At 45.3% G+C, this 24,141-nt stretch overlaps 1 protein-coding gene across 2 annotated transcripts in view; it reads right to left on the bottom strand.

Moving 5' to 3' along the window:
- Positions 1–3,904: 3,904 nt before the first annotated feature.
- LOC132455074 (myosin heavy chain, fast skeletal muscle-like) overlaps positions 3,905–24,141 on the bottom strand; it is a 33,031-nt gene continuing 12,794 nt past the window's right edge. Inside the window, exons 1-41 of one of the 2 annotated variants that reach the window (XM_060048783.1) lie at positions 14,641–14,685; positions 14,385–14,420; positions 14,064–14,282; positions 13,822–13,965; positions 13,575–13,731; positions 13,455–13,482; positions 13,199–13,310; positions 12,657–12,749; positions 12,510–12,573; positions 12,294–12,392; positions 12,052–12,155; positions 11,646–11,784; positions 11,405–11,523; positions 11,169–11,318; positions 10,908–11,078; positions 10,515–10,815; positions 10,301–10,371; positions 10,081–10,168; positions 9,858–9,975; positions 9,615–9,738; positions 9,386–9,522; positions 9,041–9,296; positions 8,706–8,948; positions 8,445–8,621; positions 8,205–8,350; positions 8,025–8,115; positions 7,547–7,936; positions 7,320–7,446; positions 7,027–7,145; positions 6,719–6,915; positions 6,450–6,633; positions 6,185–6,350; positions 5,959–6,083; positions 5,557–5,865; positions 5,264–5,467; positions 5,040–5,165; positions 4,789–4,959; positions 4,601–4,705; positions 4,417–4,512; positions 4,202–4,333; positions 3,905–4,024 (exon numbers count right to left, since the gene is read on the bottom strand). In XM_060048783.1, the coding sequence (XP_059904766.1) occupies positions 4,004–4,024; positions 4,202–4,333; positions 4,417–4,512; positions 4,601–4,705; positions 4,789–4,959; positions 5,040–5,165; positions 5,264–5,467; positions 5,557–5,865; positions 5,959–6,083; positions 6,185–6,350; positions 6,450–6,633; positions 6,719–6,915; positions 7,027–7,145; positions 7,320–7,446; positions 7,547–7,936; positions 8,025–8,115; positions 8,205–8,350; positions 8,445–8,621; positions 8,706–8,948; positions 9,041–9,296; positions 9,386–9,522; positions 9,615–9,738; positions 9,858–9,975; positions 10,081–10,168; positions 10,301–10,371; positions 10,515–10,815; positions 10,908–11,078; positions 11,169–11,318; positions 11,405–11,523; positions 11,646–11,784; positions 12,052–12,155; positions 12,294–12,392; positions 12,510–12,573; positions 12,657–12,749; positions 13,199–13,310; positions 13,455–13,482; positions 13,575–13,731; positions 13,822–13,965; positions 14,064–14,270 (5,811 nt within the window). In that variant the 5' untranslated portion in view covers positions 14,271–14,282; positions 14,385–14,420; positions 14,641–14,685 and the 3' untranslated portion in view covers positions 3,905–4,003. Of the gene's footprint in view, positions 4,025–4,201; positions 4,334–4,416; positions 4,513–4,600; positions 4,706–4,788; positions 4,960–5,039; positions 5,166–5,263; positions 5,468–5,556; positions 5,866–5,958; positions 6,084–6,184; positions 6,351–6,449; positions 6,634–6,718; positions 6,916–7,026; positions 7,146–7,319; positions 7,447–7,546; positions 7,937–8,024; positions 8,116–8,204; positions 8,351–8,444; positions 8,622–8,705; positions 8,949–9,040; positions 9,297–9,385; positions 9,523–9,614; positions 9,739–9,857; positions 9,976–10,080; positions 10,169–10,300; positions 10,372–10,514; positions 10,816–10,907; positions 11,079–11,168; positions 11,319–11,404; positions 11,524–11,645; positions 11,785–12,051; positions 12,156–12,293; positions 12,393–12,509; positions 12,574–12,656; positions 12,750–13,198; positions 13,311–13,454; positions 13,483–13,574; positions 13,732–13,821; positions 13,966–14,063; positions 14,283–14,384; positions 14,421–14,640; positions 14,686–24,141 lie in introns of those variants that run through there. The other variant, XM_060048782.1, reaches the window with a different exon arrangement.

The following is a 24,141-nucleotide window of genomic DNA, read 5'->3' as shown; positions in this document are numbered from 1 at the left end:
GTAATTACACAATATTATCTATAATTTGCAATATAATAACCAGGTCAATACCTAGTAATTAGAGGACTGTAAAAGGAAAGGTTACCGAATTGTTACCTCAGCTCTTAAATGTAAACCTTGTACACGGCACAAATTTGACTAATTTAAGAACTAATGAATGTACATATAATATTTAAGTGATCATTTTCTGTTTTAATATATTTTGTAGTACCCATTCCAGAGTTGTGCATATTTGTACAATTCTGTACGAGTTCCTTCATACGGGTTTCATTAATGTTGACTGATTCGATTCAAATTCAAAAGTTGGTTAAATGGTGCTGAACGGCCCATTGTTACTCAAAATAATATAGTAATTAGTGAAACTACCAACAAAAAAACTGCTTTTTAATAATATTTTATTGCAGCTCATGATTTACAATGAACAAGAAGTCATATTTTATGACATGCCTTGTTCTTCATCATTGGAGACAGTTGAACACATTTCATTCAGTCCTTCTAGGTGCAGAGTTCGCTTGTGCTAGGCAGCGCACGGCAACGGGCTATACTAGCCTGCAAATAAAACAGTCTTACCCACTCCACAGTACACCCGAGGTAAATCAATTATAACGCCAGACTATAGATGTAATTGTCTGTGTTGATATAATAATGTTAGAAATAAAACTAACCTCGCATCGCATGAATCATCGGATTTTGACGGACTGCTTTCTCAGCAGCAACAGACTTTAACCTAAGTATCAGTCTGCCGCTGCCGTAGCCTGCTACCAGGAATATAACACTGCTGCTGAGACACAGCAAGTCCCTCAAAATGCAATGCAATGCAAGGTTGGTTTTATTTCTAACATTATTCTATCAACACAGACTTTTACATCGACCGTCTGGCGTTATAGTTGATTTGCCTCGGGGTATACTGTGGAGTGGGTGTTACGTCCCCCTGGTAACTCTCAGCATGGCAGACCTGTGGTGGGGGAGGCGCTGTTTTCCCACTTGGGCCGTTTGGCTCTTCCCTTTTTGCAGCAGGTGCACCTGATTGGCTTGATTGGCCTGATTGGCCTATACAAGGAGGAAGACATCCAGCCTTTCGCTCTCTCGCTGCCTGGGTGACAGCAGCTGCTGTTGCCAAACCCTCTTCTTCTTTATTTTGGTTATGTTGCACATTCTCACTACACCAGTCCATAATACACAACACATAGTTAAGCTGCCATCTACACTGACACTTAATTTCCTTGTTGGGGCTTATATTTTGAATAAATATACAGAAACATGTTCACTGCGTGTCTCCCTATTTGTTATGTCATGCTTGAGCCATGCGGTCATAACACATTGGGGGCTCGTCCGGGATAGGATTTGGTATGTTTTTTTTTTCATATCTTACCATAGCCTGTATAGACAGTTTGAGACCGATATTGTTGGGAGACTCTCAGTGTTTGAGTAATTGGTTAATTGTTTTGCTTGGTTGTATATTTGGTTAATTGGTAGTTTTGATCTTTTGTTTGTTTGAATATGGGTTATTGAGTTGGCCTGTTGATTGTTTGCATTACTACTGATTTAACTAATGGATTTGTTTGGCTTGCGGATTGCAGCAAGGGAGACCTTGTGGGAAGGATTGGTGGCAGTTTTCCTTCCTTTCTGGTGACCTGGTTACGGTTATGATCCTAGGCTGGTCAGTGAGTGTCATGGGATTGTTTTGTTTATGTCACTGAAGCGAGTGGGTTAGATACGAGCTAAGTGAACCCCCGTGTAGGAGTAGAGCGCTTATCGCTGTGTTTGTTTTTTTGTTTTTGGGTGTCTCGAACACGCTGGGGTTGCTAGCAATCAAATTGCATGAGGGCACACCAAAGACTAGTTGGTAGCTAGATAGGGACTTCTACTTCCAGTTTGATACGGGGCAGCTCTGATAGTTATCCCTCCTGTGCTTTTTGGGGATATATCACGCTACTCACCGTTCTGAGTCGAGGCATTATAGCTGATAACAGGTTATTAGTTACTGTTATTGGATATTATGGTCAGTATAGGCCTCTAAATTATTATTTTGATTGCGTTGAAGTTTGTGGCCTGTCAAGTGGTGGTTATTGGTACTACTGATTAATCATTTAATTATAAGCATTTGTGGCTGAAGAGTTGGTTGATTTGGATGGTTGAAGAGTTGTATGGTTGGTATGGTTGAAGAGATGGTTGGTTGGTATGGAAAAGAGATGGTTGGTTGGTATGGAAAAGAGATGGTTGGATGGTATGGAAAATAGATGGTTGGATGGTATCGAAAAGAGATGGTTGGATGGTATGGAAAAGAGATGGTTGGATGGTCAATGCGATCATTGACGAGGTGCGGTCGATAGTTGAGGTAGAGAAATACAGCGAGTTGTACAACATTTGTAGGACAATTGGTGCCTCAATCCGAGTCGCAGTTTGTTTGGAAGATCGCCATTGAAAACATTGACCTGTTAAATGACATGTACTGTACGCAAAATCTACTTTTGATTGTTGAAAAGTAGAAACAATGAAAAACACTACGTAAATTCCTTATTCATCATGAACACCATTAGCGAATGGTTACGAGCAATTAGTTAACTTTTAATTAGCCCTGGGTGAATGCTTACTTCAGAGTGAACTAATATCAATTACCCGTATTGGTCCGAATATAAGACGGCCTTTTTCCCCCTCGAAATAGGTCCGAAGAAGTCGGGTCGTCTTATATTCGGGGTCTAGTATTCAGAGCGCAGTTTCTCTTCTTCGCCTCTCCATTTAAATGTCAATACACATTCGCGGCCGCAGGTGGCGCCAGGAATTGGTTCCGGGAAGAAGTAGTCCAGCGTCCTTAACAACCAGACCGTTACCGGTGTTTAAAGACAGGCATTTAGAGACAGGTGGCTCAAAAGTGGGTCAGGTCAATCAACAACAGCGGAGGAGCTATGATGCCAATTTTTAAATAATGGTCGTCAATAAGGCAGAGTCAAGTAACAACTGCCAAGAAGTTCGGGGTCACGGAGTGTAACGTAAGAAGATGGCGAGCACCAAAACAACGTCTCAAAGATGCCAACAGTCAGCGCAAATCCTACCGTGGTCGTTTCAGTGAGGTTGACCGGAGAGTTTTTGAATACGTCAGAGAAAACGCGCTTTGGGAGGAGCCGCTGGAAGCGGAGCAGCTGGGGAGCGATGACAGCGAGAGCGAACACAGCGGGGCAGAGGACGTGTGTGAGGGATAGAGAGACATCGGAGGAGAAATCTGGCGAATTTTAGTTAAGTTTAGTTAAATATGTGGCCTGTATTTTCTCTGTTATTTAAAAATATTCACAATGTTAATCTTGTTCTTTGTTCTGCAAATGTGGTCTGCAAATCTTTTTTTCAAGATGTTTGTGTTGAAAAACGGGGGTCGTCTTATAATCAGGGTCGTCTTATATTCGGACCAATACGGTAATGGTGAATGATTGTACCGTCAAGTGTCAAACTGATTAATGGATAACATAATAAGGCAGATACTTTATGGATACGGGACCTGTTCTTCTCACATTAAAGGATCCCCGCCCCATTTAACATGGGTGGATTTTTTTTGTGCCAGTGTGAATCAGAAAGACAAAAGTAAGGTTATTGAGTTTCAGGAATTGTTTTGGGGTTGTTTGTTCGCCAGTATGAATTGTTACTTCAACTCTTAAATGTACAGTAAACCTTTTGCATGGCACAACTTTGACTCATTAAACAACTGATGAATATACATATCATATTTCAGTGATCATTTTCTGTTATAATATATTTCATAGTGCCCATTCCAAAATTGTGCTTATCTGTACAATTTTGTTTTCATATTCATTATTATCGACAGTTTAAAGTTAAAAAGTTGGTGAAATGGTGGTGAATGGCCAATTGTAAGTCAAAATAATGAAGTAATTAGTGAAACGGCCCACAAAAAAGATGCTTTGTAATAATATTTTATTGCAGCTCATAATTTACTATAAACAAGAAGTCATATTTTATGACATGCATTTATAAATGTACAATGAAGCATTACATCTTATTCAGCTGCCTCCTTTCCCTGGGGAAGGTAAAAAAAAAGATAATGATTAAACCAACCAACATTTTTGTTTGCATTTAATTTCTTTCTGAGTCAATGGGCTTATAGTGTGTTTGAGATGCCTTGTACACCTGGACAAGTTGCAAAGTGGTAAATCTCCCAGCTTTTGAACAGACCATTATACAGTGATGATCTTACCTTGCCACCATCACGGCTCTTAGACCTCAGCTTATTGACCTGAGTCTCAGCGATGTCAGCACGTTCCTCAGCCTCCTCCAGCTCATTTTGAACCTTCCTGCACTTGGACAGGTAAGAGTTGGCCTGCTCCTCCTGTAGGAACATTCATGTTTTGTTTAAATAAGAAGTACAAAATTGATGCAACAACCTGATTTTGTTACATTGTTTCTACTTACCGCTTCCTCAGCCTGCCTCTTGTAAGCCTTCACCTTCAGCTGCAGCTTATCAACAAGATCCTGGAGTCTGGCACCATTCTTCTTATCCTCTTCAGTCTAAAGTAATGAAAATGGTTCTGTCTCAGACTGTAGTCTTTTCTGATATTCTTTGATTTATATATTAATTTCAATGTAGCTGGCATACCTGGTAGGTGAGTTCCTTCACTCTCCTCTCATATTTGCGGACACCCTTAACAGCATCTACTCCACGTCTCTGTTCTCCCTCAACCTCTGTTTCCAGCTCACGCACCTTAAGAAATCAAATATATTTTCAATAAATATACTCTTATTATGCTGTAACTGTAAATACGTCCATGTGTGCCCGTATCTTACTCTGGACTCCAGTTTCTGGAGCTGCTTCTTGCCACCCTTCATGGCCAGGTTCTCAGCCTCATCCAGGCGGTGCTGCAGGTCTTTCACTGTGACTTCCAGGTTCTTCTTCATCCTCTCCAGGTGAGAGCTTGTATCCTGCTCCTTCTTTAGCTCCTCAGCCATCATGGCAGCCTAATATAAAATATAACATATTAATCAGAAGTTCAAGCAATGTCCAATTCAATGAAATAAGAAAATAATACAAAACCTACATCAGTGATGGCCTTCTTGGCCTTCTCTTCAGCATTCCTGGATTCCTGGACGGTGTCGTCCACCTCGCCCTGGACTTGGACCAGGTCAGTCTCCAGCTTCTTCTTTGTGTTCAGAAGACTTGTATTCTAAAATGAATGTCAGTGTTTATGACACGCATGTAATCTTGCTAAATATTTTAGGGAACTTGGGAGCATTTCTTGGAAGAATATGTTTGTTTGTTTACCTGAGAGTGCAAAAGTCCAACTCGCTCACTGGCATCAATCAGCTCTTGCTCAGCCACTTTGCGGCCTCTCTCTGTCTGTTCCAGAGCTGCCCTCAGCTCCTCAATTTCAGCCACCATTAGACCGTTCCTACGGTCCACCATGGCCGCCTGCTCCTTCAGGTCTTCACCTCCTCTGACAGCATCATCAAGATGCAATTGGGCATCCTAAAATGAAAATGAAAACACCATGGAAGATGTCACAACAGGAAACAAATGTCCAGATATTATGCCCTGTACAGTAGTTTAGTTCATACCTTCAGTTGTCCTTGAACATTCCTCAGCTGCTTCTGAGCCTCAGCAGCCTGGCGGTTGGCATGGCTCAGCTGGATCTCCATCTCATTCAGATCTCCCTCCATCTTCTTCTTGATTCTCAGGGCATCATTCCTGCTCCTGACCTCAGAGTCCAGCGTGCTCTGCATGGAGTCAGTGATCCTCAGGCTGTTCCTCTTGATCTGCTCCATCTCCTCATCCTTCTCAGCCAGCTTCCTGTCAACCTCACCCTTAATCTGGTTGAGCTCCAGCTGGACACGCAGAATCTTGGACTCTTCATGCTCCAGAGTACCCTAAATTATAAACCAATGTTGGCATATTCATTACATATTCTATTTCATAATAAATACAATTTCACTAGATTCTTTCTTTTTTTTTGTAGTCACCTCAGCTTCCTCTAGGGCTGTCTGGATCTCACTCTTCTCTGTCTCCACTTGCTTCTTGGATTTCTCCAGCTCATGGATGCTCTTTCCAGTCTCACCAATTTGTTCAGTCAGGTCAGAAATCTCCTCTGTTGAGAGGGTTAAATATTGTTGTTTGCATGAATTCCAATAAAGTTATATATGTAGTAATATAGGAATCATTGATGCCAAAATGATCAGTTTAACTCACGTTGGAGGTTCTTGTTCTCACGCTTCAGGGTCTCCAGCTGATCCAGAGCTTCTTCATAGGAGTTCTTCATCTTGAAAAGCTCCGTGCTGAGAGAACGAGCCTCTTTCTGAGTTCCTTCAAGCTCTGCCTGGCCCTCCTCATATTTCTGCTTCCAGTCAGCCAAAACCTGCACAATATTGTTAATAAAGCGGTACATGTTAATCACTTGAAGAATAATAAAAGGATAAAACAATTTAAACGGCCATCTCAATGAATGACAAAACACCTTGTCAAAGTTCCTCTGCTTCTTGTCAAGGTTGGCAGCCAGTCCGTTGGCCCTCTCCACATCAATCATGAGATCCTCCACCTCACCCTGGAGTCTCTGTTTGGTCTTCTCCAGAGAGGCACATTTTGAGTTCACTGCCTCAATCTGTTCCTCAGCCTCCTGAAGGCGCTGGGCAAGCTTTTTCCTGTTAAAGTATCACATGGTTTAATTTGTGGACATTCATCAAATAGAACGTGTACTTTAGATAAGATATTAAGTATTTGACTCACTTGGACTCCTCTAGCTCCTCAGTGCGCTGGATAGCATCAGTTTCATACTTTGTCCTCCACTGAGCCACCTCACCGTTGGCCTTGGACATTCCACGCTGCAGCTCAGCCTTGGCCTCCTGCTCCTCCTCAAACTGCTCCCTCAGAAGGTCACAGTCATGGCGAGCTGATTGCACACCATGAGCAAGAGCATTCTTGGCCTGCAAAAGGTGATTGTCTCAATAAATTCACACATCTAAATATACAGAAATGTAAAATCTGCAATGACATAATGAAATCATGAAATTAAATGAATAAAAATGATGGTTTACCTTGACTTCCTCCTCATTGAGCCTCTTCAGCTCCTCAATCTGCTGAGTAAAGGCCTGCTTGCCTCTGGTAAGCTGGGAGACGAGACCCTCTTTCTCCTCGAGCTGACGACCAAACTCACCTAGGTGATGACATAAATTGTTAGCTATATAATATAGCAATACCACATTTTCCCCCTAAATATATGAATAAGGTTGGGTTGCATTTCTTGGTGGTTAGTGTTAAGGTTATTTATGGTTATCATTAGGGCTATTCTAATATGCAGGTTTTTCTTTAAGTAATTGTGAATACTTACCATTCTCTGTCAACAGCCTTGCTCTCTGAGCACTGATGTCATTGATCTGGCGACTGTTCTCATCACTCTTGGCCTTGATTTCACTCAGCTGGTCCTCCAGGGTACGGCACATCTTCTCCAGATTTCCCTGGTGATACAACGTTTTACTTGTTAGCACAAGTGGTTTCTTATACAGATTATATAGTATTAATTATAATATGGTATATTTAATTTGAAAGATAATTCACCTTGGCCTTTGCAACTGCTTCCATGTTGCTTGAGAGGTCGTCAATCTCCATCTTGTACTCGCTCTTCTCCTTCTCAAGCTTCTGCTTGACACGCTGGAGGTTATCAATCTGCTCTCCCAGCTCTGCTACACTGTCAGCCTGCTTCTTACGCAGAGCAGCAGCAGTGGCTTCATGCTGCAGGGTGGACTCCTCAAGGTCACGACGCAGCTTCTGGAACTCAGCCTCACGCTTCTTGTTCATCTCAATCTGAGCAGAAGTGGCTCCACCAGCCTCCTCAAGCCTCTCACTGATCTCTTCAAGTTCTCTGGAGAGATCAGCTCTCTGCTTCTCAACCTTGGCACGAGCAGCACGCTCAGCCTCAATTTCCTCCTCCAGCTCTTCAATACGGGCCTAATAAGTAAGGAACACATAATACTTTGTAAGAATGTACTAATATTTATGAAACATTCATGTGGGATTGTCATATATATTGTCTTACCTGAAGCTCCTTGATCTTCTTTTGAAGCTGAGCACCCAGGGACTGCTCATCCTCAATCTTGCTTAGAAGCTGACTGGTCTCAAAGTCTTTCCTGATGATGAAACAATACCACATAACTTATTAACATACTTCCTGTGAATCTTTCTAATCAAAAGCACGATTTTTGTTCAATCACATTACTTTTTGAGTTTCTCATCAGACTGCTGTTTGTCATTTTCCAGATCCATTATTGATTCCTGAGCCAATTTCAGGTCACCCTCAAGCTTTCGCTTGGCTCTCTCAAGGTCCATACGGAGTTTTTTCTCTTGTTCCAGAGAACCTTCAAGCTGCAATTAAAAATAATATTTTATTTGACTGCATTTCAAAAGAATAACCATGTTTTTTCTAATGTCAGAAAGGAGGGTTAGAAAGGAACCTCACATCATCCACTTGCTGTTCAAGCTTGGTCTTGGCCTTGGTCAGAGTGTTCACTTTGTCTTCCTCTGCCTGTAGGTCATCAAGAGTCTGCTGATGTGCCTCTTGGAGGGCTTTCTTCTCCTTTGATAGCTTAGCAACGCTCTCATCCTGAGAGGCCATCTCCTCTGTAAGGTTCTTCACCTAAACAAAACAAAATTATGTGTAATGCGTGGAACATGCTTATTTGTATTTTATTTAATCTCCTTTCAAAGAATCTTTGCAAACCTTGTTCTCAGTGGCATGTTTCTCCTTCTCCACTTTGGCCAAGGTAAGCTCCAGGTCATCAATGTCCTTCTTGAGCTCAGAGCATTCATCCTCCAGTTTCCTCTTCTTGGCAGTCAACTCAGCATTCATTTCCTCTTCATCCTCTAGTCTCTCGGTTGTCTCCTTGAGTTTAGCCTCCAGCTGGATCTTACTCTTGATGAGTCCCTCACACCTCTCTTCAGCATCATTCAGATTATCTCCTTCCTGTTTAAAATGTGTCATCATATCAGTCATATCAAATATCACATGTATCTCATTGTGTGTACATGTTGAGACGGATAAACATTTTTACTTACAGAGGCCACTTGCAGCGCAAGATCATTCTTCTCCTGCAGTAGAGAAACCATCTTTTCCTCAAGTTCCTTCTTCTTGGCCAGCGCAGTGGCCAGGTCTGTCTTCATCTTCTCATAGTTCTCCTTCATTGCAGAGAGCTCCTTCTCCGTTTCAGCACTCTTCAGAAGAGGCTTGATCTTGTAGTACACCTTCATCCATGGCCAGGTTTTGACATTCATGAATGAGCGGATGTTGTACTGAATAGTGTAAACAGCTTCCCTGTGGCGAAAAGGCAGTCCATTTTAATGCAACATTTTTGATTTGACAAAATAGCAAAACTTCTTATGTATCAATCTTTTGAAACATACCTTGTAGCTGTCATTTTCACATACTCCTTCCTCATGAGGTAACCCCGAGAGAGAGCCTGAATCATTCCGACCAAAGATGCCAGCTTCTCATCTCGCATCTCCTCAAGAGTACCCAGAAGACCAGCTTTGAAGAACACCTTAATGTAAGAAAGACATCTTGTCAGAGACTATCTTTCAGTATCAGGGAAGTATCCGGTAAATATTTAATTTTTGACAACAATAAACAGACCTTGGTGTGTCCAAATTTGTACTCGTCGTGAGGCACATCAATGGATCCAAGCAGCTTCTCAGAAGCCTTCTTGTTGTCAATGAACTGTCCATCAGGAATGACACTGGCATTCAGTACTTTGTATCTATAGGAGTGAGTATGTTAAGTGTTTAAAAGAAAGGTGTATATAAACAAGTTTTAAATATGTAGGCAAAGGAATTGTATTATCGTGACAATAGAATTGTTCTGTCAATTAGGTAATACCTCTGCTTGAAGTCAGCATAGATGATTCTGCTGGGAAAGCCCTTTCTGCAGATTCTGATGCCCTCCAGCACACCGTTACATCTCAGCTGGTGGATAACCAGGTGGTTCTCCATCATTCCTGTGAAGTGTTATAGATTTTTTACTTTTAAAATATGACATTCATTTTGCTATATCCTACTAAAACATCAACCTCGAATGTAGAGATTATTTGAAGAAATATTACCTGGTAGTTTAATTTCATTGGGAATGAGACAACGCACAAAGTGAGGATGGGTGCTCCTCAGGTTGGTCATCAGTTTGCCCAAGTTATCCTAAAGACACATCACAGAATAAAATATGAAATATATACAAATTAACTGATAAAGAACAAATTCAGAGAATACATATGAAATATGGCATCAAATTACATGTATTTCTACATGTAATTGCTTGTTTAACCTTACCCTGAATTGTGATGACACAGTCTGCATGGAGCCACCCTTCTTCTTGCCTCCCTTCTTTGCACCCCCGACCTCTGTTTTAGATTATTGTTAATTAGTAAAAATGTTCCCGTTTTTGTTTATAAAATAGAGGCAATAAATGGCTTCAAAATAAATGGGTATTACAATATAATGGGTCAACAGTTTTTAACTATGATGACATGGTATGAATATGTACCTTCCACTACAGCGGGGTACAGGACAGGCATCAGTTTGTTTGAGGACTTCTGGTACAGTCCAATAACAGAGTCATTCAGGGGATCCTTGTTCTTGTCCAGCCAGCCCGCGACGCTGTAGCCCACGGTACCAGCATAGTGCACCATGGCGAAGTCAGCTTCAACCTTGCCCTTCCCCGGCTTGGGCTTCTCAAATGCTTTGTTTTTGCCAAGATGCTGTTCATACAGCTTGTTCTTGAAGGAAGTGTCTGAGGCTTTGGGGAACATGCACTCTTCTTCAAGAATGGAGAAGATGCCCATTGGCTATGCAGAAAAACATATTAGGAAACATTACGATAAGATAGTTTTGAATCAGACTTAGAATTGTGATATTTAGTTATATAAGTCATGTTTACCTTCTCAATAAGCTCAATGCAGGCAGCCAAGTCCATACCGAAGTCAATGAACTCCCAGACAATGCCCTCCTTCTTGTACTCCTCTTGCTCCAGGACGAACATGGTGTGGTTGAAGAACTGTTGCAGTTTCTCATTGGTGAAGTTGATGCACAGCTGCTCCATACTGTTGTACTGATAGAGAACATTAGTTTAGAGAACGTTCATCCACGTAGACACTGCTTTTAGCCAGGGAAATTGTTGTTATAAGAAATTGAATCTTACATCAAAGATCTCAAAACCAGCAATATCCAGCACCCCAATATAGGATGATCTTGATTGCTTGGTGTCCAGCATCTGGTTGATACGGATGACCATCCACAAGAACATCCTCTCATAGATAGACTTGCCCAGGGCACTCACTGAGTTGTATACCTAGAGCGTGGTGGAAGATTAGATATACATACAAATTACAACTATTGCAATTACTTTTTGAAAGGTATTCCTTGGTATTTCCATACCTGAGGTACTGTCTGTCCCTTAGTGACAAACTCATTTCCGACCTTCACTCTGGGGTAGCACAAACCCTTGAGCATGTCAGCAGAGTTGAGACCAAGCAGGTAGGAGATTTTGTCGGCCTCTGCATTTTTCATATGAAAGAAAGAATGATGACAAATTCGTACAGATAGTGAATACATTTAATGACAGCAAACCTGGACTTTGGAAATGTTCAGTGGTTGTTTTAAAACATTTTTAACTCACCCTCAGTGCCGTCAGGCTCAGCCTGCTCCTCACGCTGCTTCTGCTTGAACTTCATGTTACCGTGGTGAAGCACAGCACCAGTGAACTTCCAGATGGCATTCTTCTCCTCACCATTGAAACCCAAAATATTAATAGCATCCTGTAGGAAAATAAAGTATATAATATGAAATTAAATTCAAAGAGTATTCAAAGAGTCTCTATTAACTCTACCTTGGTTTGTACTGTACAGAGATTTCCTGATTCTGCTGTACACGGACAGAGCAGAGCGCACTGAGATCGGGCTGAAACCATTCTGAGTAGATTCCGCAGGCTGTAACACTGAGTTAAAGTCCTCATAGTTTTCTGGTCCCGGTTAGTCCCTGCCGATTAAAATACCTACCTAAGGTAGTTGTAAACATTGACTCACATCAGTAGCATCCAGCTCCTCTTTGTCATTAATGCTGGCCACAGTGATATGACCCTGACTGCACATGGGGAAGTCGTAGGGGTTGGTGGTGATGAGGCACATTTCTGCAGAAAATAGAAAATGGTCACTTTAATGATTCTAATTGTTATTTTTCTACTTCAGAATCCTGAATGATAAGTTAAAGGCAACCCTATATAACAATACATCTTACTGCAACATTTATTTCTCACTACTAATCTTACCAACAATCTCAGGTTTGTGGTTGGTCATCATCTGATAGAAGATGTGATAGCCTCTCTCATCGGGAAGCTGGAATGTCACTCGGGATTTCTCCAGCAGATCTTCATGGTTTTAAAATATTATTATTATGTTTTGATTCACATTAAGAGATCAAAACCCATTATGAGACCCCCAATAATGAGAGTTAATTTGTTGTTATTTGGATACAAGATACTTACACGTCTCAATGTCAGCACTGGCCAGTTTACCAGTTGCACCGAAATGGATTCTGATGAATTTACCCTGTAGAAAAGCCTAATTTCAGTTTTTTTTCCAAAGATCAAGTATGTCATTTAATTTGTTTGACATACTAAGTTTGTACTTACGAAACGAGATGAGTTGTCATTTCTCACAGTCTTGGCATTACCGTAGGCCTCCAGCAGGGGATTGGCTGCAATAATCTGGTCCTCCAGTGACCCCTATGATGAAGTTCCAGTATTGATCCTCAGTTCTCAGGTCATCCTACATCCTTTGTGTGTGTCATGTCTGTCATGTTTTTTTTTTAAATGTATATATGTATATATATTAGGGATGGGCGTGAGGAATCGATTACGCTTATTGCGCTTTGCTTTTACCGCCATCTCTTAACTTTTTGAATTCTGGCGTGCCTGCACACGGCACGGCACGCGCCACACAGGAATTTGATACATTTCATTTGCTTTGTGCCCACGGCATGCGTTAGTGGCGCCGCACAGAAAATGTATACATTTGCTTCAGAAAACTTTGTGTGTGTTTATGCAAACTCGAGTTTGCCTGTCCACCAACCGAGTTCATTTGTAACGAGCAGTACTCGAGTAATCGATTCCTCACGCCCATCCCTAATATATATATATATATATATATATATATATTTTTTTTTAAAGCATACCTGAATCTTTCCAGGTGCTTGGTCCTTCTTCTTGTCAGTAGCCACTGCAATGGTAGCAAAGTACTGGATGACACGTTTGGTGTTCACAGTCTTTCCAGCACCGGATTCTCCACTGGGTATGAAAATGAGGTAATTTAGAGTTTTTTTCCATTGTCTGATTCTTCATGAAATTTTTGTGAGGTCATATTTTACTTAATGTTGATGATTCAACGTAATGTTGAATCATCCAACTCAACACCATCAGGTTTAAACTTACGTGATCAAGACAGACTGATTCTGCCGATCTGCAAAAAAAAACATTCAAAGTATTACATTTATCCAAAAATGTTGACCATACATCATAACATTTATTTTTGCCCGACTTTCTTGTACATACCAGTGAGCATGTTCTGGATGGCATTGTCAGAGACAGAGAAGATATGGGGTGGTGCCTCCATACGCTTCTTGCCTCTGTAGGCATTGACAACCTCCTGATCGTACACTGGGAGCCACTTGTACGGGTTTACAGTGGCACAGAACAGCCCAGAGTAGGTCTGAAGGAAATCGTTCAGACATGATCATTAATATGATCTGGGATATCATTGGATATTATTTTACTTCATTTAGTTGGTAAAATATCTTACGTAGATCATCCATGCTGCATAACGCTCTTTGAGGTTATACAACACAGAGGCTTCATTGAGATGGGTCATCATGGCCATGTCCTCAATTTTGTCGTACTTGGGAGGGTTCATGGGTGTGACATCATCATCCTTGACTGTTCTCTCCTAAAAAAAAAGGCACCCCATCTTTTGTTTCGTTTCATTTTTTACCTTTAAACGTTTCAAACTATTTTCTGCATAGAAATAAATCACAAGCAGCATACCTCTTCCGTATCCAACACTTTCACTGTGGTTTTGCCAGCCTCCTTCTTAATGATGGTACACTTGACGTACAGCTCCTTAGCATCAGCCACATATGCAGCACTCTTGGCATCAAAGGGCGCGCTCTGGGCCTCAAGCCTCTCCTTTTCTGGCTTACGGAGGTAAATCGCAGCCTTGCCATATAAGGCCATCTCCGCGTCCGTACTCATGGTGGCCGCTTACTGTCAGACAAAGATAGAAAATGTTTTAATGTATCGCATATGATATTTTCCTCACACTGTTTCTCATAGAGATCGGTATGGCTGAGATGAAATAACTCTTACCTTCTTTTTCTTCCAATGAGAAAAAAGATTTAAGCCCTGAAATTGAGAGACATGATGTTTCAGCATTTTAACTGATACTACTCAAGCACTTACTTCAATGCAAATAAAAATGACACATAAACAAATATTAATAGGAAACACGATTATAATAGTTTGGCTTGCTTTGCATCCACTCTAATCGAACAGTTTCAAATGAAAATCCAACTATCCATCAAAGTTTGGAATGAATGAGAGCTTAAGCGTCACTCTGACTTACCACCAGTTGTTTCTTTGTCAACTGCCCTGCAAGCTGTTTAACCCTGTTGGGGTCCTCTTATATAGCAGAACACTGGGTGGGCCCACACTCAATATGGGCATGAGGCTCAAACCCTCTAATAGATTTGATTTGCATATGCTTTGTACTCTGCTTTTTGGCTGATTTACAATTAGCAAATTAACAAATGAGATGAAGAACAAGTAACAATTTTACATTTTATTGTATTGCAGTTTACACATCTATAAATATGACATGATAGCAAGTTTCCACTATGAAGACCATGACAGGATGCTTACTGCTTACAAAGCACTATGCTTCAGTGGGAAACCTGATCTCTTTTTATGATTTCAAACCGTTTAATTTTGTCAACCGCCTTTGTTTGCTGTAAAAATGAGGATGCAAGTGTCGATTCATGATAGATTGTATCATTGAAAATAACTTTACATTTGTATTAATCATTAAGTACATACAAATGTAAAAAAGTCCTGAGCAAAAATCCATACCTTATGGTAGAAGTAAAAATCTATAAATATGACATACCAAGTTCCCACTATTAAGACCATAACAGGATGCTTACTGCTTACAAAGCACTATGCTTCAATGGGGAAACCTGATCTCTTCGTTTGGGCGTAATGTTTCAGCATGTAAATATGATTTTTGAGTACATGTACATACAAATGTAAAAAATCCTGCACAAAAACAATAACTCATATTAACTGGTGTTCAGAAACAAACATGAACGGTAATGTAAATGTTATGGTATGAACAATAGTTTTATGTAGTTTTCAAGGTGTTAACCAAGTTCTATATATTTTCTTGACTATTCTGTCATTCAGACGGAAAGTATTTGAGGAAGAAATGACCATTGTGTTTATCTTCATTTGTATATACTATTCATCAAACAATTGAAATATGTGTATTAAATGTCCAACGATACAGGGAACATGTTGAAACCATCAGATTTTTTCAATCATCGAACTGCAATAATCGCAGTTTGATATAATAAAATAAATGCTTGTAACAAAAAAGCTAAAGAAATACTACAATACAGACAATGTACAACAAGTCATGTTCAGACCAGAGGCAGTATATTTCTAAATTCGATTGTAATTTTTTGTATATATTGCTAAACAAAGTGTAACAACCATCACACCAGAATTATTTCATTATCTTGTCTTTGGATTCAGTTTGGTCGTCTGATCTGGCTGTTCAAAATCACATTGATATCTGATTCTGTAGAAGCAAATATCTTGAGCACACGTTGACTCCACCCAATCAATACATTTACAAGATACATTGAAAATACACGGTAATAGAGAAGGAATACAGAAAAACAGTATAAAAACATATATGGTACTTCAAATACTTAAAAAAGTAATAAAGTTGGTATCATAACTTAAATAAGATGAATTTCAAAGCACTGCTGAACGTAAACGTTTTCAGTCTAGATTTAAAAATGACAAGAGTTGGTTCAGAGTGTTAAGGAGCTGACTGGTGCATGCAGGCAGGTAGGACCCAAACGCAGACGGTTTCAGGAAACGGCACTTTATTCAAGCCTAAAGGCTAAGGCACAGGAATCAGGGAACTCGGGAGACAACTCGGAACTCGGGAGACTACAGGGAACTCGGGAGACGACAGGGAACACGGAACACGCAGGACTAGCCACCACCAACAACCACAGCAAACCACAATAAACCACAATGACAGCACGAGGAACAAAGGAAAGACGAGGGCTTAAATAACAAACACAACGAGCAACAGCTGAGACACATTAGGGGAGGGAACAGTAATCAACACAGGAGGGAAAACCAGGGAAACACACACACCCTGACAGTACCCCCCCCTTAAGGGTCGACTCCCAGGCGACCCACGACAAGCAAAAAAAACAAAGAAAGTCAAACCCCGCGGGTGGGTGGAGGGGCGCCAGGAGGGGGGAATCAAAAAAAAATAAATGGACTGGGGCAGAGCCGAGGGACGTCAAGCGGGCGGCCAGAAAACTGCCCCAGGGCATGGCAGGGAGCCTCAGGCGGACGGCCTGGGGGGCAAGCAGAGGCAGAGTGGAGGCGGAACCCTTCCGGAGGCCGGCGGCAAGGACGATGAGGGCTCAGTCCCTCAGGAGACCTGCAGTGGCGCAGAACCCCCTCAGAAGGCCGGCAGCGGTGAAGGCGGAACCCTTCAGGAGGCCGGCGAAGGCGAGGTAGAGGGCGGGTCCCCTCAAGAGGCAGGCCAGGTAGAGGGCGGGTCCCCTCAGGAGGCAGGCCAGGTAGAGGGCGGGTCCCCTCAGGAGGCAGGCCAGGTAGAGGGCGGGTCCCCTCAGGAGGCAGGCCAGGTAGAGGGCGGGTCCCCTCAGGAGGCGGGCCAGGTAGAGGGCGGGTCCCCTCAGGAGGCGGGCCAGGCAGAGGGCGGGTCCCCTCAGGAGGAAGGCCAGGTAGAGGGCGGGTCCCCTCAGGAGGCAGGCCAGGTAGAGGGCGGGTCCCCTCAAGAGGGAGGCCAGGTAGAGGGCGGGTCCCCTCAGGAGGAAGGCCAGGTAGAGGGCGGGTCCCCTCAGGAGGAAGGCCAGGTAGAGGGCGGGTCCCCTCAGGAGGAAGGCCAGGTAGAGGGCGGGTCCCCTCAGGAGGAAGGCCAGGTAGAGGGCGGGTCCCCTCAGGAGGAAGGCCAGGTAGAGGGCGGGTCCCCTCAGGAGGCAGGCCAGGTAGAGGGCGGGTCCCCTCAGGAGGAAGGCCAGGTAGAGGGCGGGTCCCCTCAGGAGGAAGGCCAGGTAGAGGGCGGGTCCCCTCTGGTGGACAGGGTAGAGGGCGGGTCCCCTCTGGTGGAAGGCCTTGAAGGGGAACCCCCCTCGGGAAGGAGTGGAGGAGGGCCCCCACAGGCAGGAGCGGAGGGCGTGCCTCCCCTGGACGGTCTGGAGGGCGGGCCCCCTCAGGCAGGAGCGGAGGGCGGACCACCTCAAGCAGGCGAAGAGGCCGGTCCCCCTCTGGAAGGCTAGGAGTGGGCTCAGGAACAGGACAGGGCTCGGGGACCGGAGTCGGTGCGGGAGCTGGAGGACCCAGGTGGTTCCCCAAACCCTCCCAGCGATCTATTGCCTTATTTAACTTGACTAGAAAATCCTCCAACTTACGGTCAAATTGAGCGTCCGCTGGGTCCCATAGTGGTGCTGTCATTCTGTTAAGGAGCTGACTGGTGCATGCAGGCAGGTAGGACCCAAACGCAGACGGTTTCAGGAAACGGCACTTTATTCAAGCCTAAAGGCTAAGGCACAGGAATCAGGGAACTCGGGAGACAACTCGGAACTCGGGAGACTACAGGGAACTCGGGAGACGACAGGGAACACGGAACACGCAGGACTAGCCACCACCAACAACCACAGCAAACCACAATAAACCACAATGACAGCACGAGGAACAAAGGAAAGACGAGGGCTTAAATAACAAACACAACGAGCAACAGCTGAGACACATTAGGGGAGGGAACAGTAATCAACACAGGAGGGAAAACCAGGGAAACACACACACCCTGACACAGAGTGAAGATTATCTGGAGAGTTTGTTCATGCTATGCGAATGGGGTCGCCACCTTATCGTGGTGAGGCGGTTTGCGAGTCCCAATGACAATTAGAGCCGACTGGAGTCCTAAGCTGTGTTCGAAATTGTTCCCTATCACGGATATAGTGCACTATATAGGGTGCTCACCATTTTGTAGTGGTGTTCGAATTCTTAGTGGTTAATTTCAAGCACTAAATACCCAAAATTAGAGTGTACATACGATGTTCCGTACATGTTACTCCCGTATAACACAATGCAACGCGTGGTGTTTTTCCGGAGGTGAAGAAGCTGAATAACCGCGAAAACTAGTACATTTAATGATGGAGTCTCCGGCTTTCGTTGAGAAATGTCAACAATTTATTTGGAATTTAACATAGAAAATGTAACATTCAAAATTAATATAAAAAAAACCTGATCAAGGAAATTTAACAATCAACATCAATACAACCCCCAGCTTTCCTCGTGAGTGCCCAGTTTGTTTACATGATGTGGGCGCATCTGTCTGCGTCACACAAATACCCGGTGCATTTACTGACGCAAATGATGTTTAGAAATGTTCAGCGTAGTGTCCGAATTCTCGTTTGTTCGTTCCCTATATAGTGCACTATATCATGAACTTATATGGGAATAGTGAGTGAGTGAATGGGGAACGATTTTGAACACAGCTCTAGACTTCTGGCAGGGTCACCCATGTCGGACAGGTCAAAGGGTAGGGGCCAGACGAAGAGAGATCCCCTGGTCCTCCTGGTTGGGGGTTGGGCTGAGGGCTGACAACCCTCTCCTGGAAACACAGATTTAATGCTGAAACCAGAAGAAGAACTAATTCATTAGATGAAGGGAATACCATGACCGTACCTCAAAGTAGATGCATGATGATGAATAGGCGGCAAAGTCAGAAGGACGCACCTGGGCTGATAGGGTCATTGGTGCACCCGAAACACACCATGAGGATAGGAAACTGGAATTTGCGCACGTTTTATAGAGCTGGAAATCTCGATCAGGCGGCAAGGGAAATGGGTAAGAGAGGAATAGCTACCATGGGTATTAGCGAGATGCATTGGACAGGCCACGGTAAAGTACAACAAGACTTTTATTTATTTTTATTTACTAGACGATGATATCCACAGAGCTTGGGTAGGTATGCTTATGTCCAAAGAAGCAGCTTGAGCCCTTTTACAATGGACAGCAATTTGCGAGGGAATCATCCAAGCCAGATTCCTTTCGAGGCCCATCAAATTGATGATCATACATGTCTACGCACCAACTGAGAACGCAGATGATGGAATCAAGGATGAGTTCTACTCAAGGCTACAAGATGTACTGGATAGGAGGAATGTCCATGATATGTTTGACCATGACTATCGTTTGCCGTTTGTCTTTTGAATTCCCTTCAATGTAAGTTCCCCTTTACTCATTGGATCATTGTTTGTTTAAGAAATGATTGTGATGGTTTAATGGCTAATCCTTACATGTTAAATTATGTTATAAAGTACTGCAATGTCGAAGAATTTCATTTGATTTAAAGGCCATATTTATGTTTGCCAAGAGAGATATTATAATTCATCTTTCTTTCTCTGTCTAGAACCATGGCATTCATCATGGCAATCATCAGGACAAAACAACTTTGCTTCCAAAATAAAGTCAGGTAAATGAATCCTTGTTTCCTGTTGGTTTGTGGCTCCAGTGGAACCTACTCTTCGCTACTAAATGGTCCTTCGAGACGGAGTACTGAGCCACACCATTCAACATTAACCTAAACTGGCTGAAGCTAAAATAATTGATATCGAAGATGAGCCCTCTACTGAGTTCATGATGGATGGATCCCAATTGGGAGTACACTCAACCCAGCTTTACCCGGGCAATGCAGATTTGTCTCAACTAGCACCTGTGCTATTAATACCTACTCCCCAAACAAATCCTAGCCTTCCACCTAAATCAGTATTGCCTACTTTCTTTGGTGAGCACCAAATCCCCTTGCCATCAGTACCATGTGACGCATTAGCTCAACCCCCCCAAAATGTTAATTGGCCATGAACTAGGGGCTAGACCTAAAAGAGATAGGCAGCCCCAAGTATACTATGGGATCCAAATGCCCCAGCAGGGGGCGTCCGTGAAGACCACTACGTAGGACGCCACCCTGCCCAGGGAAACACCCTTGAGAAGGGCGGAGGGTCCTTTCCATTATTCCAGGTCTGGCGACACCGAACGGGGAACGAGGAGCACCCTGAGCTTGTGTCGCCTGGGGTCCAACCGTTGGCGAGCAAACCACCGCTGGAGTCTGCGCATAAAAAGCAGACCCAGGGGGACCACGGGGTGGGCAGCTGCCATCAGCCCCAACAGGCGCATGGTGGACAGTGCGGTCACGTTTCTGCGAACGTGAAAACGGGAGAGCGCCGACAGGATGGCGTCTCGCCGAGGAGGCGAAAGCATCGCAGTCATGGTGGCTGAGTCTAGGCAAAGCCCCAAGTAGACTGTTTGCCGGCTGGGGAGCGGGGAGCTCTTCTCCCAGTTGATGGCAAAACCCAGGAAGGAGAGATGGTTTATCACCAACATGGTGTCCCTTCTTGCGATCTCTTCTGAGTTGCTCAGAATAAGCAGATCGTCTAGGTAGAAGAGAATCCTCTTTCCCTGACGCCTGAGCGGTTCCAACGCCGTCTCCACACACTTCGAGAAGGTGCGCGGAGCCAGGGAATAGCCGAACAGCAGACACTGGTACTCGTACGCCATCCCCATAAAGGCAAAGCGGAGAAACTTCCTGTGCGCCTGCCGAACAGGGACGTGGAAGTAAGCATCCTTGAGATCCAGGAATGTGAACCAATCGCCCTCTCTCACACACCGGAACAATGCTCCGACCGTGAGCATTCTGAACTTCCTCGTGGCAACGAATCTGTTGAACACGCGAAGATCCAGAATAGGTCTCATTTCCCCTGACTTCTTGGAATCCAGGAAGTAGCGGGAATAAAAACCTAGGTGAGACTCGTGAGGGGGAACGACAGTGATGGCCCCCTTTACCAAGAGACGTGCCACTTCTGCTGCCAGAGCCGTGCTCGTAGCCGGGTCCCGTCGCGTGGTCTCCACCAACCCCATAAAGGGTGGGGGACGACGCTTGAACTGTATGGGATGGCCCCATCTCAACGTGGTGTCCAACCACGATGGCAGAACGCACCGCTCTTGCCAACACGCATAGCGGTTGGAGAGAGGGCGAGCCGACAGCTGAGGAAGACCGTCCAGGTATAACCCGTATTCCTCTGCCCCTACCGCCTCCACACTGCGTGTGAACCAAGGGGGGCTTCCCACGAAAGGGGGGGGAGGCTCAGCGAGCGTAGGAGACGTACCAGAACCAGCCGCTGTAAAAACAACGAGCTGTCTAGACGTTGCGCTCGTGACCGCTGAACAGGGAGCGAGCCGTCCGGCCGCCGCACCTATGCGCATGCGCTGTCCGCAGGTTGTAGCCACAGCACGCGGACCCATCTCCTCACCTTTAATGTGGGGAACCAGGGGACCGGTACAAGCGGCCGCATCCACGGGCTCGTGCAACGAGTCTCTGATACGTCCACGAGGCTCCAAGGATTGCCGCATCTTAGAAGCAGGTGAACCAGAGGCCATGTGAACACGCCGTCCGACCGCCACCCTACAGCCACCGGGCTGAGGGGGGGAAAGAGGCAACATGGAGGGACGCGCCACAAGCGTAGGACGCAGGTGGCCTAAGGAATATCGCTCCTTGGGTACCATGTACTGCCGTTCAGGCGAACGGTCTTTAATTATTTCTTTATTAGGGAAGAAAAAAGTCGGAGCCAGCTTCCGGAACTTCCCGGTCCGTGGCGCTGCTCCACCCGTCCGCAGTGGCGGCGGCCGCGGCTGCTGCTGCTGCTGCGGCACCGGGGCTGGAGTCAGAGGCGGTCCCCTTGAACGCTGGGCCCGGCCTGGACCCCGCTTCCTCCTGGCCTGCTGGTGGGAGGAGCCCATGAGAATCGCCACGAACCGGGAACGATTCTCCCGGACAGACTGCTGGTGCGCGAGAACCTCGGAGAACCGGGGACCAAATAGGCCATCCGGCGCTAGTGGCCCCTGGACCAGGCTGGCCCGCTCCCGTTCCGGCACCGCAGTGTGGGAGAGCCATATGATTCGCTGGATCATAGTTGCCCACGCCATATGCCGGCCGGCCGAAACGGCTATCGGCTGGCATAGCTGGAGGATGGCGCTGGAAAAGCGGGAAACCGCCAGCCATCTTGCGGCTTCCTCCGGGCCGTATGCCTCCCGGTCAGCCGACAAGGAGACCATGGCGGAGGAGAGCATGGCGATGTTGTTGACCGCCGCCGCAGATTGAGAGGCACAAACGAACACCCTGTCCGTTAGGCCGACAATTTGTTTCTGGAGGCGGTCGGGGGGCAGCGGCTTTTCGTTAGGGCGCCATTCGGCGCCCGGACAGAGAAGCGCTGCCAGGGGAGGCTCCAGGCGAGGGCCGATACTCGCCTGAGTATCGGCCCACCCTTCCACGTTGGTGAAATCCGTGTAGGACTTCACCGGGGCCTTCAGTGTAGAAGGGTCCCCACCGGCAGCACTAAAAAAGTGCTGCACAGGCGGGAACAAGGGGCACTGGGTAACCCGTCGGGAAGACGATGGGGTGCGAAAGCACTCGCCCTGCATATCGTCCGATATGGGGGCGAGAGGCGGGGCCGGCATAGGAATTCCTTTGATGGCCGCCGCCTCACCCATGATCTCCCCGAAGAGATCGGCCATCCGGCGCGGTCTCTCTCGTTCCACGGCGGTGGCGGTTGAAACCCGGGAGTGGGAAACACCGGACGGCAAGTCGTCGCAGACGTCGTCTATTGAGACAGCGTCGTCGTCGGCGTCGATGACGCCATCGTGGTAGTCCGGGCTGGCCCTGAACAGGTCAATGGCGTCAGCCAGGTCCACCGCAGGGGAGAAGTAGAGGTGCCTGGAGAGGATCCCTTCTTCAGACAGCTCCCGGCATGAGACACAGGAGACGGAGGGCGCCATAGCAGCCGCGGCGTGGTCGGCGCCGAGGCACCGAAAACACGCCACATGCCCGTCACCCGGTGCCAGGGAGGCGGGACAGGAGGCGCAAAGGAGTCCTGCGAAGGACCTAGCCCCAGGAGCGCTCTCAGGTGGCCCTGAAAAGGGCCGTTTGTCCGAGGCCTCTCCCGGGCCGCTGCCACCGGCTTGGGAGATCCGTTGTTCCGTTGAAGACATCTTCTTTTAGGTAGTTCTCTAATCTGCTGACAAGCACAAGTGCTGAAAGAAAAGGGAGGATGAGCGACGGTATGCACCGTGCTATATACACGATACCGTGGGAAATGTGGGCGGTGCCCACGCTGATAGGTGCATAGTTTGGTTTTTCAGGACAAGCCCATAAGGCGAAGCCTAGACGGCGTTGCCTACATGAAATAGAACACCTTCACGCACTCAGTTGTGGTGAGAACAAAGGGGGGAAGGCCTCACTAGGCCTCTATTTATAGTGGGAGGAGCAATCGATTACCCTGAATCACCACTTGGTGTCCCTTGTGGAGGTGAGGTGAAGCTGAATAAACTTGCAGTTTCTAACAACGTTATTGGTTTATTATAGTCTACAGTGTATGTCATTGCACATACATTTGTTCCTTGGCTTTAAACTGTAGTGTGCGGTCATATTCATAGAGTGGCTCTGTGGACTTGAAAGCGCTTATGCGTCAGTGCACGTGCCGAGGGTTTGTGTGAGTGTCATGTGCGTTGGAGGCGAGCAATATAGTGGCCTCCTCCTGGTATATAGCCCCAGGCCTCAAAATGACTTAATCCGGCCCTATGTGCAGCATGATAGGTAAAAGATGAACAGTTAGAAGGCCAGGATTTGATGACCTTAGCTGATTACGGGGTTCATCATCAGCGAGCAATTCAGAGATATGTTTTTGGCCCAGTGTTTGTTAATGATTTATAGCCAACATAATTTGAGGTAAATTCTGAA

Source organism: Gadus macrocephalus, chromosome 4 (assembly GCF_031168955.1).
Source record: "Gadus macrocephalus chromosome 4, ASM3116895v1".
Classification (NCBI taxonomy): domain Eukaryota; kingdom Metazoa; phylum Chordata; class Actinopteri; order Gadiformes; family Gadidae; genus Gadus; species Gadus macrocephalus.
This window is presented reverse-complemented; position numbering and strand designations above follow the sequence as displayed.